The sequence below is a fragment of the Chiloscyllium plagiosum genome, chromosome 46, assembly GCF_004010195.1.
Source record: "Chiloscyllium plagiosum isolate BGI_BamShark_2017 chromosome 46, ASM401019v2, whole genome shotgun sequence".
NCBI lineage: Eukaryota > Metazoa > Chordata > Chondrichthyes > Orectolobiformes > Hemiscylliidae > Chiloscyllium > Chiloscyllium plagiosum.
In genome coordinates, this window is record NC_057755.1 from 10,533,948 (window position 1) to 10,547,528 (window position 13,581).

At 42.4% G+C, this 13,581-nt stretch overlaps 1 protein-coding gene across 1 annotated transcript; it reads right to left on the reverse strand.

Moving 5' to 3' along the window:
* Positions 1-9,510: 9,510 nt before the first annotated feature.
* On the reverse strand, positions 9,511-12,756 carry LOC122544086 (NACHT, LRR and PYD domains-containing protein 12-like). The gene is made up of 2 exons (XM_043683103.1): positions 11,335-12,756; positions 9,511-9,590 (listed from the first exon to the last, which is right to left on the reverse strand). The coding sequence occupies exons 1-2, from the start codon at positions 12,732-12,734 to the stop codon at positions 9,521-9,523; spliced, it is 1,470 nt and encodes a 489-aa protein (XP_043539038.1). The 5' UTR covers positions 12,735-12,756; the 3' UTR covers positions 9,511-9,520.
* Between the last annotated feature and the right edge of the window lie 825 nt (positions 12,757-13,581).

The following is a 13,581-nucleotide window of genomic DNA, read 5'->3' on the forward strand; positions in this document are numbered from 1 at the left end:
ATATGGTGAAAATGCAGGTAAGTGCAGCATAGTCCACGAAAAGATTAGTCATGCTCTTATTGAGTGGTGGATCAGACTCGAAGGGCCGGAAGGCCGACTCTTGCTCCTAGTTCTTATGCTCTTATGTTGAAATCACAAGCTTTTGGAGTGTAGTCACTTCAGCAGATGAAGTCATGAAAAAACAAGTGCAGGAAAGAGAATTTAGATAAATGAAAGACAGAGCATCTCAACGGTCAATTACTTACTCCCATTCCTATTGCTGATGATCTTACTACACAGCAAGTTGTGTTTTCCAAACATTAATTTTATTTCCATTGTTTAAAATCAAATATTTAAGATGAACAGTTTGTTTTTCCTCACTTGGACACACTGTGACCCATAACACTGTGAATATCATAAACCCGTTCATGAGATATCATAGGAACAACTCATAAACTAGATTTGTCACTGAGATACTAGAAAGGAGAAAAATTCCCAACATGTGCAGGATGCTAACGAAAAGTTAGCAACCTGAAATGGTAACAGGAGCAAGTGAACAGTCCCAATCAGGAACCTCATATTCTGACATCCACTACAGTACCTTGCTTTCCTTTTCAGTTTAATGATCCATAATTGAATCTGACTCCAACACACTCTCTGGCAGACAGTTCCAGAGGTCAAAGTATTTTCAATCATTAACGAAGTAAGATTTGGATCCATCCCAAAGACATTGAACATAGAAAAATACAGCGCAGTACAGGTCCTTTGGCCCTCGATGTTGCGCCGATCCAAGCCCACCTAACCTACACTAGCCCACTATCCTCCATATGCCTATCCAATGCCCGTTTAAATGCCCATAAAGAGGGAGAGTCCACCACTGCTACTGGCAGGGCATTCCATGAAGTCACGACTCGCTGAGTAAAGAGTCTACCCCTAACATCTGTCCTACACCTACCACCCCTTAATTTAAAGCCATGCCCCCTCGTAATAGCTGACTCCATACGTGGAAAAAGGTTCTCATGGTCAACCCTATCTAAACCCCTAATCATCTTGTGCACCTCTATCAAATCACTCCTAAACCTTCTTTTCTCTAATGAAAACAGCCCCAAGTGCCTCAGCCTTTCGTCATACGAACTTCCTACCATACCAGGCAACATCCTGGTAAACCTCCTTTGTACCCGTTCCAGTGCCTCCACATACTTCCTATAGTATGGTGACCAAAACTGCACACAATACTCCAGATGCGGCCGCACCAGAGTCTTATACATCTGCAACATGACCTCAGGACTCCGGAACTCAATTCCTCTACCAATAAAAGCCAGTACGCCATATGCCTTCTTCACAGCACTATTTACCTGGATGGCAACTTTCAGAGATCTGTGTACATGGACACCAAGATCCCTCTGCTCATCCACACTACCAAGTATCCAACCATTAGCCGTACCCCATCTTCTTGTTACTCTTACCAAAGTGAATGACTTCACACTTACCTACATTGAACTCCATTTGCCACTTTTCTTCCCAGCTCTGCAGCTTATCGATATCCCGCTGTAACCTGCCACATCCTTCCTCACTGTCAACAACTCCACCGACTTTCGTATCATCCGCAAACTTGCTCACCCAACCTTCTAGCCCCTCCTCCAGGTCATTTATAAAAATGACAAACAGCAATGGTCCCAAAACAGATCCTTGCGGAACACCGCTAGTAACTGCACTCCAAGATGAACCTTTTCCATCTACTACTACCCTCTGTCTTCTTCCAGCCAGCCAATTCCTAATCCAAACCTCCAACTCACCCTCAATGCCATACCTCCATATTTTTTGCAGTAGCCTAGCATGGGGCACCTTATCAAACGCCTTACTAAAATCCATATACACCACATCTACCGCTTTAGCCTCGCCCACCTCCTTATTCACCTGCTCAAAGAATTCAATAAGGTTTGTGAGGCACGACCTACCCTTCACAAAACCATGCTGACTATCCTTGATCACATTATTCCTATCCAGATGTTCATAAATCCTATCCCTTACAATTCTCTCTAAGATTTTTGCCCACAACAGAAGTGAGACTCGCCGGCCTATAGTTACTAGGGTTATCCCTACTCCCCTTCTTGAACAAGGGAACCACATTTGCTATCCTCCAGTCTTCTGGCACTATTCCTGTAGACACTGAGGACATAAAAATCAAGGCCAATGGCTCTGCAATCTCCTCCCTTGCTTCCCAGAAAATCCTAGGATAAATGCCATCAAGCCCAGGGGACTTATCTATTTTCACCCGTTCCAGGATTTCCAACACCTCTTCCCTACATACCTCAAAGCCATCCGTTCTAATTAATTGTGGCTCAGTATTCACATCGGCAATAATGTCCTGTTCCTGAGTGAATACTGATGAAAAGTATTCATTCAGTGTCTTCCCCAATCTCTTCAGCCTCCACACGCAACTTCCCACTACTATCCTTGACTGGAACTATTCCTACTCTAGTCATTCTTTTATTCCTGACATACCTATAGAAAGCCTTTGGGTTTTCCCTAATCCTACCAACTAAGAACTTTTCATGTCCCCTCCTTGCTGCTTTTAGCTCTCTCTTCAGATCCTTCCTGGCTACCTTATAACTATCAATCGCCCCAATTGAACCTTCACACCTCATCTTTACATAGGCCGCCCTCTTCCCTTTAACAAGGGATTCCAATTCCTTATTAAACCACGGCTCCCTCACACGACCCTTTCCTCCCTGCCTGACAGGTACATACTTATCAAGGACACTCAATAGTCGCTCCTTGAACAAGCTCAACATATCAATTGTGCCCATGTCTTGAAGCCTACTTTTCCAAGCCACGCATCCTAAATCATGCCTCACCGCATCATAATTTCCCTGCCCCCAGCTATAACTCTTGCCCGAAGGGCTTATGCCCGAAACGTCGATTCTCCTGTTCACTGGATGCTGCCTGACCTGCTGCGCTTCTCCAGCAACACATTTCCAGATGCTGTCAGGTGGGACGAGATTGTGTTGGGATATCTGGTCGGCATGGACGGGTTGGACTGAAGGGTCTGTTTCGGTGCTGTACATCTCTATGACTCTATAACTCTATGGCAATCCCTTTATTGGTCCTTCTCCTTGGTGTACACGAGATGGACCAAAGGGTGTTTTCTTTGTTATGATGCTCAACCAATGTGAAGCAATGATTCCAAGCAAATACATATGCCTTTGTTTTCCAGTTGGGCATTGTCGGAACAGTCAGAGTATGGGAAAAGGTATATGCGAATCATGACTGAATTGACAGTCACAAGGAATAAGCCATACTGATTTATCGTTGTTTTCTGAGCAGCAGTTTCACAAATTGCTTTTTTGCTATGGCCAGGAGGTGGAATGCTTTCTCACAAAAAATGAAACAAGATTCTCCGGACATTTCCATTTTTCTTTGCTTATTTCATCATCTGAACTTCTTTCTGTCATTGGCAAATTCACAGTCGAAGGTGGCACTCAGTGCCAACAGAGGTAGCAATAAAGTCCAGTAATTCAGATGATTACTAATACACTAACAGATCATGCTGCAGTCTAGATTCAGCAGAAATGCTTGACAGTTGTGTAGGGCTCTTTGAGCTTGGTGTTGGCCCTATAACATTTTGACGCGTATGCTACTAGTGAGGTGTCTGAGATAATCACATAAACTCACCGTGACCCATTGATGTTTTTGGAGAAATATAAGGAAAGAAATTCCAGACTGTTTCGGTGGAACTTGTTGTTACAGCCATTCAGTTTAAAAAATTGTGCATGTGGCAGGACGAGAAAATATTACTGTCGATGCATTGTCAAGGCTTGAATGATAAACGGAGGCGTTCAGTAGCAGGAGTAAAACATACTGGAAAAGAATGTAGTAGTGCATGTTTGAATGGTTATAGTCAATGAAATGCATGTGGGTGTTGCAGTGTACGTTTTGATTAAGGGATTTTAAAATGAAGCCATCTCTGGATATGATGGTTCATGTTTTTAGAGGGGGACGTGAGGTATGGTAATGCCCTTTATTTTTAAAGCATTCTTCCACTAAGTGACTGTGTGAGGCTGAGGTTTAAAGGATTTTAGGGCCAGTTGGATTGTAGCTGACAAATACTGCCTCAGGAAAAAGAATTTCAAGTTTGATAAAAACAGTTGTACAATGAAAGGAGAGTGGCCAATTCTCCCAAATCAACTTTTCTGGTTTAGCCTGGTTTTAGCAGAGTTGTGAAGCTGCTGTATCTAAAGAAGCTGAACCATGCTGATCTAACCTCTCTCTGACTGCTCTCCTGTAAGACCCTGTGTTTGACTTCACCTTGTTGTGCCAAGGAGTGTTTATGGGGATTGTTGCAAGTATTTGGAATAGCACAATTAAGATGCGATAATCTGTTGGATTTTGGGATAGAATCATCCTAGAATAGAATCATCAAATCCCTACAGTGTGGACCTCATAAGCCCACACTAACCCTCTGTAGAGTAACCCACCCAGACCATTCCCCTATTACTCGACATTTCACCTGACCAATGCACCTTTCCTGCTCACACCTGAACACCATGTGAAAATTAGCATGGCCAATTCATCTAACCTGCACATCTTTGAATTGTGGGAGGAAACCAGGGACCCAGAGGAAACGCACACAGGCCCGGGAGAATGTGCAAATTCGACACAGACAATCATCCGAGGCTGGAAACGAACCCGGGTCTCTGGTGCAGTGAGACAGTAGTGCTAACCGTTAAGCACTCTGCCTCCCTATTCGACTTAGCTTACATTCTGCTCACTTGTGTTTGTGTTTCTTTTGGTAACCCTGCACATAAATCCTGTTTTATTGGGTGAGCTGCATCCGTCCTGAAATATGTAATGTCCATCTGCTTAAAACAACTGGAAGAAAGTGAGGACTGCAGATGCTCTGAGATCAGAGTCGAGAATGTGATGCTGGAAAAGCAAAGTAGGTCAGGCAGCATCCGAAGAGCAGGAGAATTGACGTTTTGGGCATAAGCCCTTCATCAGGCATGAGGCTTGTGGGTCGGGGCTGAGAGATAAATGGGAGGGTGGTGGTGTTGGGGGGAAGGTAGCTGGGAAACCAATCGGTGGATAAAGGTGAGGGAGAATGTAACAGGTCTGAGGGGGTAGTGATGGCCGGTCCGGAGGGCAGTGCCGCGTTGGAGGCTTGAGGCTTGGAAAATGTTGGTGGAGGGAAAATGAGGAAACTGTTGAAATCCACATTGACCCCATGTGGTTGCAGGGTCTCGAGCCCGAATATGATGCGTTCCTCTTCCAGTCATCGGGTGATCACGGTTTGGTTGTGGAGGAGGCCCAGGTCCTGCATGTCCTTGATGGAGCAGGAGACGGAGTTGAAGTGTTCAACGACGGGGTGGTGGGGTTGGTGGGAGCAGGTGTCCCAGCGATGTTCTCTGAAACGATCTGGAAGAAGGTGTCCAGTATCTCCAATGTAGAGGCGACATTGACCAATATCATCTACTGCATCTGTTGCACCCAATGTGGTCTCCTCGACATCGGGGAGACAGGATGATTTCATACACGTTCCAGCTCATTCTATAGACTTACCACCCTCTGGGTGAAAAAGTCTCTTTTATATATTTCCCCCATCATCCTAAACCTATGCCCTCTAATTCTGGACTCTCCCACCCCAGGGTAAAGACTTTGTCTATTTACCCTATCCTTGCCCTTCATAGCTTTGTAAACCTCTATAAGGTCACCCCTCAGTCTCCGATGCTCCTGAAAACAGCCCCAGGCTGTTCAGCCTCTCCCTATAACTCAAATCCTCCAACCCTGGCAACATCCTTGAAAATCTTGTCTGAACCCTTTCAAGTTTCATAATATCTTTCTAATCGGAAGGAGACCAGAATTGCACACAATAATGAAGGTGACCATTCGCTAGTACTCATGACATCCCACGCGATCAGTAGACATGACTGCACTGCTCTGATGTGAAGAGAATGATCTCATTTACATGAGATGTAGTAATATTCGCCCATTATTTTTGGTGCCCTGTGGAAACACCAGAGAAAACCGTGCTTGTCTAGTACTAGTGCCCAGCTACAGATATCTCGATGTAGTTCTCTGGTATCCTTTGTGAGTTGATACGTGATGGAATAAAGATATTCTGATCCGAGTGAACTGCTACATGTACATGAGGCATCACAGTGATTCTTTGATATGAGACTTTCCCAATGTTTACAGTAAAGCTTTGAGTGAATACCCACGGACAGACTCATTATTTTCACAGGAGCTGACTGTGCTCCTGCAGCACAAACCTGGCCTTAACCCGTGGATCGGAAGCGACCGGTTAAGGGTTGATGGTGCTCCTTTACTGATCCTTGAGTTTGTAAATTGTGGCATCGAGTATGAAGGTAAGGAAGTGACACATGTCGTTCTGTTAGTATATTTGTTTGTAGTCCAGTTTTCAATAGATGCACTCCTCATCTGTTCGACATGCCTTAGTTTCTGTACTTCAATATCGGTGCCCATAATTCCAAGGAACCTGGAAAAATCACCCTGGTTCAAGAGAAACGAGGGATAGTGGCAACGAATTGTGACCCAGCCAACAATGCCCACATCCCTTAAATGAGTATTAAAAATCATTGTCTAATGACTTGGACAGGTATTATTTCCTTCAGTAAACTTGCTCCTCCACAAGGTAACAAAATAAATTATTGTTACTTTGTGTGCAAAAAAAACGACTCGTGAAAGGATTGGTATTTAAATGATGAGATGCACATTTCTTTTTTGTGGAGCTTAATTTACAACCTGTTCAGAGAGATTATCACAACTTCTGGACCATGTGGAATTTGATCCTGCATTAGCGGTATACACTTGACCATTGTACACAGTGCTAAGTTATCGATATTTTTCTTCAACAAACCTGTTCAGAAATGTTATCCAGTCCACGTTCTGTCTTGTTTTCCTGCTCATCTGTAGCCTGACTCACCAAAAAAATCTAAGAATCTAACTCATAATCTTCTGTGTTGTAGTCACATTTATGAAATCCCAGAGCACCCACATACCACTGCCGGCACCAGCAACATTACAGACCTAATACACTGCCCCACAACTTTGACAGGCGATACTTCTTCAAGCCGGTCCAGATGGCACCTGCCCTACATGGATATACAATCCCAAGTTCCAGCATCTACAGGTTCTGCACAACACATTTATCACTCCCATCATTTTTCAATCTCCATGTCTGTACCCCACCATACCCACCGCCGCAACAACCTCACCCACCCTAACCCTTTAGCCAGCTACATATTCCAATTATTACATTCCCCTATGATCTCATTCACTCAGTCGCCATCACAGACTCATCATGAACTCACTCAGACAAACTGCTGAAATCTTATGATTGAAAAATCAACCGAGGATGACGCGACAACCCAAATGGGAATTGTTGTCTCTCCTCTCTAATCAGTGATGCTTTGAGTGACGACAGGGATTTAAGATGAACTTTTAAATTCGGACAAATCTATGAATCAAGTTACCAGCCAGAAAAGAAAATAATTCTTGGCATAAGATTGAGCATAATGGAACTTGAACTATATTTTAATGATAATTACCAATGACAGAAGATAAGGGGTCATCATAAATAAATTTATCAAGTGAAAGCATGATGTTGTATAGTCTGAGAGGCATCCATGACAGATTGGACAACAGAGTTGAAGAGTATGGTGCTGAAAAAGCAGGTCAGGCAGCATCGGAGGAGCAGGGGAGGCGACGTTTTGAGAATAAGGTCTCAATCAGGAATGATTCCTGTTGAAAAGTTTATGCTCGAAACGTCTACTCTCCCGGTCCTCGGATGCTGCCTGACTTGCCCTGTATTTTACAGCACCCCACTCTATGAAGGTGATCTCCAGCATCTGCAGTCCTCACTTTCTCCTTCAGACTGGACAGTAGGATGAGTTACATTGAAGAATTGGGGTTCAAAATCTCGCTGTCACTTTCACTTAGATTGTCGACTGTGATAATGTCTCAGAATGTGTTTAAAATTGTTCCAATTCTGGTGTTCAGTTCAAGGCCGGTTATTTAAGGAACGCTGTTGAATGATGCAAAGGAGATTTATCAAACGATCCCAGGAATGAGGGATTTTCAATGACAGGAAAGACAAGAGAAATTGGGTGTATTCCGTTTGGAGCACGGAAGATTAAGACATGACCTTATTGAGGTGTTCAAAATGATGAACAAATTTGACAGGGTAAAGAATGATGCTCCATTTCGACCAGTTCTTATATCAGTAACTAAGGGTCACAACTTCCAATTTGTCAAAAACAAAGCAAAGAGTGAGATGAGGAGAAATCCCTTTACTCAGAAAGTTGGTACAGGTCAAAATATGCTGCCTAAGAGAATGGTGGAGTTAGAGGAGGTTTCAAAACAAAGCTGGATATATATTTGAAAGTGATGAAAGGGACTGAAATAGGGGTGGGGAATGAGACTAGGTGGATAGATATTACGAGAGTGGTTCAGACATGATGGGTCGAATGGCCTCCTTTGATTGTATTGTTACATGCACTCAAATTTGCTTCAAGAATGTTAGAAATCAGCAATATTTCTATGGCATGATGTGTTGTTCCAGAAACCTGCCTATTTCAAATAACACAGAAGAATTTGATTCCTTTTACACATTTCAAATGATACTTAAATATTAAATATCGGAGCTGATAAGTCACCTGATTTCCATCAGCCAGGCCTTGCTCTGAATGAGACAATGCAGTGAATGATGATGTTTCCCAGTCAGTCTGTTAAAGTGATCAACTTCACACTGAAGCTTATTGCTTAGTTCCAGCTGGATCAGTGAACTGTTTGACTAAAGAGCCGACACCAATGTTCGTATGAGGATCGAAAAGATCGTATGAGGAAAGGCTGAGGCACTTGGGGTTGCTTTCATTGGAGAAAAGAAGGTTTAGGGGTGACTTGATAGAGGTGTATAAGATGATTAGGGGTTTAGATAGGGTTGACAGTGAGAATCTTTTTCCACATATGGAGTCAGCTATTACAAGGGGGCATAGCTTTAAATTAAGGGGAGGTAGGTAAAGGACAGATGTTAGGGGTAGGTTCTTTACTCAGCGAGTCGTGAGTTCATGGAATGCCCTGCCAGTAGCAGTGGTGGACTTTCCCTCATTATGGGCATTTAAGCGGGCATTGGATAGGCATACGGAGGATAGTGGTCTAGTGAAGGTTAGGTGGGCTTGGATCGGCGCAATATCGAGTGCCGAAGGGCCTGTACTGCGCTGTATTCTTCTATGTTCTATGTTCCCAAATAATCATCTGTGGCACTGTTAGGCTTTAAGCTTCAGTGATCGAATATCAGAAAGCATAAAAACACCAACACAGTGTATCGAATTTAAACTGCCAGCAGTAAATCAGTTCCATGATATTAACATTTTCCAATTTCCATATTACATTCGTTCAAAGTAAATTGGAACTTGAGATTTGCTGGGCATTATTAATCGAGTAATATCACCAGTTACATGTACGGTATATTATGCTTGTAAAGTTTGTTATTTCAAGAATATTTCTTACTCTAATTTTGTTATTAAACAATCCCCATTGGAACTTTGGATAATTGTTTCACCCATGGGTTTTCGAGTTGATTATCGTTAAGTCAAATGTAGATCAGGAAATCAATAATTAATAAATTGCAAGAAAGCATTTAATCAATACTTCTAAGTCAGTATATTTTCTCTGGGATGCATGTTGAATCGTGGACCAAAATGGCATCCCTTGAATTTTTTTCTTAACTTTTTGGTTTCCACCAAACAATCTGTATATAGAGTGTCTGAGATATACTCAATTCATATCGTTCCCTGTAGGTGCAATGCATTCTCTTCCACAGGGTTTCATTCAATTCCCTGTGATCTGGTAGTGCGAACTGTCAAATAAAACTTTGTGTTCTAAGCTATTACTAAGGTGCGTTTATAATTTAAGTTTGAAATTTGAATATTTAAGAGTTCATGAAATTATGGAAATAAGGAAACTTGGTAAGCCTGAAAGATTGCACCAAACGACACAGGCTGAATGGAGAGATATCCCCAGTTGGGGCTTATTAATGTCGAAGGTGAGGTGAATTGGCCAAGCAAAATTTCCCGTAGTGTTTAGGGGTGTGTAGGTTAGGTGCTTTAGTCAGGGGAAATGTAGAGTAATAAGGTAGGGGAATGGGTCTGGGTGGGTTGCTCTTTGGAGGGTCGGTGTGAACTTGTTGGGCCAAATGGCCTGTTTCCACACTTTAGTAATTCTACGTTTCTATGATTCCATGAAGCCGTTTTCGGTAAAGACATGGCATTTTGTAAGTGTGCAGATACAAACGGACTCCACCACAGATATCTATATATATATATATATATATATATCCCTTCCGACTCCTATGCACTTTTGGTGAAGACCGTTCGCTCCGTGACCACCTGGTCAGGTCCACACTCCCCAACAACCCACACTCCTCTACTGGCACCTTCCCCAGCTACTGCAGGTATTTCAAAACCTTCACACACATATCTCCCTCACCTCCTTCCAAATACCCAAAGCAGTTTGCATGTCCATCAGAGTTTTATCTGCACGTCCACACAGGTCAGTTACTGTATCCATTGCTCCTGATGTGGTCTCGACTACACTGAGGAGGCAGGACGCCGATTCACATAGTGCTTCAGTGAACATCTCAGTGATTCCTGCACAAACCAACCCAACTGCCCTATGGCTGAAAACTTCAACTCTCCATCACATTCTGCTGAGGACGTACGGTTCCAGGGCCTCCTCCATCCTCACCCCCTTACCATCCGCCGCCTGGAGGAAGAACGCCTCCTCTTCCACCTCAGGACCCTACAACCCCGTGCATCAATACGTATTTCACCAGTTTCTTCATTTCCCTCTCCTGACCTTACCCCAGTTCCAACCTTCCAGTTCAGCACCACCCCCATGACCTGTCCCATCTGTCCATCTTCCTTCCCACCTATATGCACAATCTCTCCATCCGACCTATCACCATTACCTCCACATCCACTCACTATTGCACTCTCAGCTACCTTTCCCCGAAGCCCCACACGGCTCCCATTTATCTCTCCACCCCCAAGGCTCCCAAACTCACTCCTGATGAAGAGCTTTTGCTTGAAAAGTCGATTTTCATGCTCCTTGGAAGCTTCCTGAACTGCTGTGCTTATTGAGCACCAGGCTGTTCGATCGAGAAATATCTATAGCTTTACACTTTGTAATAAGAAGCTGTTATGTCACTAACTGATATTAGTTCTAATGAAAGAGCAAATTCCAGAAACAATAACTTTGTCACTCCCCAGACAACCATCCTCATCACTTGTCCTACTGCTTTGCATTTCTCTGTTAATAATGCCACGTATGAATTACCTGATAGTTTTACATTTATGCAGCACAGGCAGCAGAAATGGTATACCTTCATCCGGTAGGTCACAACAACTCAGGTCCAGTTCTTCTAACTTGTCATGGGCCATTAATGTGGATGACAGAATCACACAGTCAGCAACGTTAAGATGATACTTCATGAATTGGATTGTATTTCTTGTTGATAATGCGTCCCTGATCAGCTCCGCATCTCCAAATTCATGAAAGCAGTACAACAAGTTTAAAAAGGTCTCTTTGGATTTCTTGCCTTCGAGATTTGGATCACATCTTTTGGAATAATTTGTGAGCCAACCAGACACACATTTGGTGACTGCAGGATCAACATTAGTCATTTTCCAGTTAGGTTTTGTGGTTGAATTGTGTCTGGCAAGTCCAATAAGAAAACGTGACAACAGTGTGAATCTCCCATCAGTCGTTGTGTGCTCTGCATTGAGCGATTCTAATAGTTTATTCCCTGTTGTAGTTCGAATTCTCTGTAGAGCTGCAAGAAAGTGCTGAATAATAAAATGATTAAATGCATAAACAGTTGTCTCGTGATCTTTGCCTTGAATTTCCATCATTAATACAGTGATAACGTTGGCAAAGTTCACGTTGTGGGAACTAAGTTGGTTTCTGTTAAACACCACAAGATTTTTGCGGCATCCATCATAAGCCAGAGCTCCCAATTTCAACAGATCTTCTGAACAGCTTTCAAAAGTGTAACCACTTCTGCCTAATAGATTAACGATGTAAGTGGAGACTGCCTGTGTGCTGGTTTTATGGAACAAAGGCACGTCTTGAACTCCTTGTGGCCGGGGTGATTCCAATAATGAGCAGAGGGTCAGACAAAACAGGGGGTTATAGCACATTCTATACAATGTGTCATTCGCTTTTATGTATTTAATTATATGCGACTTTGTCTGTTCATTTCTGAAATAATTCTGGAAGTACTGTAGTGTTGCATCAGACGCGAACCCCAGGATTTGTACTTTTCGATTTACATCTGTAATTCCCAAAGAATCGAATTTCCCGGTTTGGCATGTGATGAGGATAGAGCAACCCTTCAGCAACTCTCCCTTAATGAGACAACGAACAACATCCGTGATCAGGCAATAACAGTTAGGATCGAGACACTGATCTTGGGATTCGGCATTCCTTTCAGCATCATTGAAATAGATGATTTTCTGAAATTGATCTAAATCTTCAAACACAAACAATATCTTTTCAGGTTCTTTCCACAATTGTTCCAGTGCATCATCTAAATAAGGATAATTATCCCGGACCAGGGCTGTCAGACTGGTCTTCCAGTGTATTAAATTTAAACGTGGAAATTGGATTTGAAAAACAAATTTAAATGATTGGTATATTTTACCTTGTGACCAGTCTTGGATTAATTTCTGTACCATGGTACTTTTCCCAATGCCTGCCTCCCCACAGTTGTTCCAAACCTGCTTGTTTCAGAGTCATTGGTCCCCAGTAACATGTTGAGCTGAAGGACAGGTTGTTCCTTGATATATTTAATGAATGTGCCTCCATGATCTTGTCTTCGATCTTTCCATTCATTTTCAATCATTTCAACCGTAAATGGAGAATCAGCAATCGTTAAGTCTATGTAATTCTCATCCAATAGGCAATCGATTGCAAACTGATTTCCTGTCACAAGTGTGAACTTGAGTCTCTTCGTCAGTTTTTGTAGATGATCTTTGTGCTGAAGCTCTATCCCTTCAATATGAAGAAATAATTCATTATATCAATGAAACATAAAATCGAATTAGCCATTTGATCATAAAGAACATGACTTTGCTAGATGAAGTTTAATGGTTTGCATTTGCACTCATCAGGATAACACGTAAGAATTAGTACAATACACAGGGAAATAAAACGTCTACTTTCTGAAAAAGAGTGTTAAATGGGGGAAGAAGACGCAGATAGGTTAAGGCATTTACCAGGGCGACAATTTATCTCATAAGTGTATACTTGAGAAGTCATCAGTTGAATGCAGTTGAATTACTTCTTTTACTTCACATTGGTATTTCTTGCCAATTGTCTTGATGCGCAAAAAATGAAAATCTTAGGCAGAATGTTTCTTTTTACAACACTGCAATTGATTATATGGAAATACCTGTTTACCAATAAAATGCATTGAAGGGAGTTTAACCTTTTACTTCACAGGTTAAATTATATGATAATAAGACTGTTGCAAATAATTTGACTTTGAGGTATAACCAGTTTTCCTAGTAATAAACATTGTTC

Excerpts from the sequence above, each read along its gene's own strand:
- LOC122544086 (XM_043683103.1), bottom strand. The coding sequence starts at position 12,734 with ATGGTACAGAAATTAATCCAAGACTGGTCACAAGGTAAAATATACCAA. Across the intron at positions 9,591-11,334 it reads CATAAATGTAAAACTATCAG|ACTTAACGATAATCAACTCG; the intron begins GTAATTCATACG and ends GATCTACATTTG.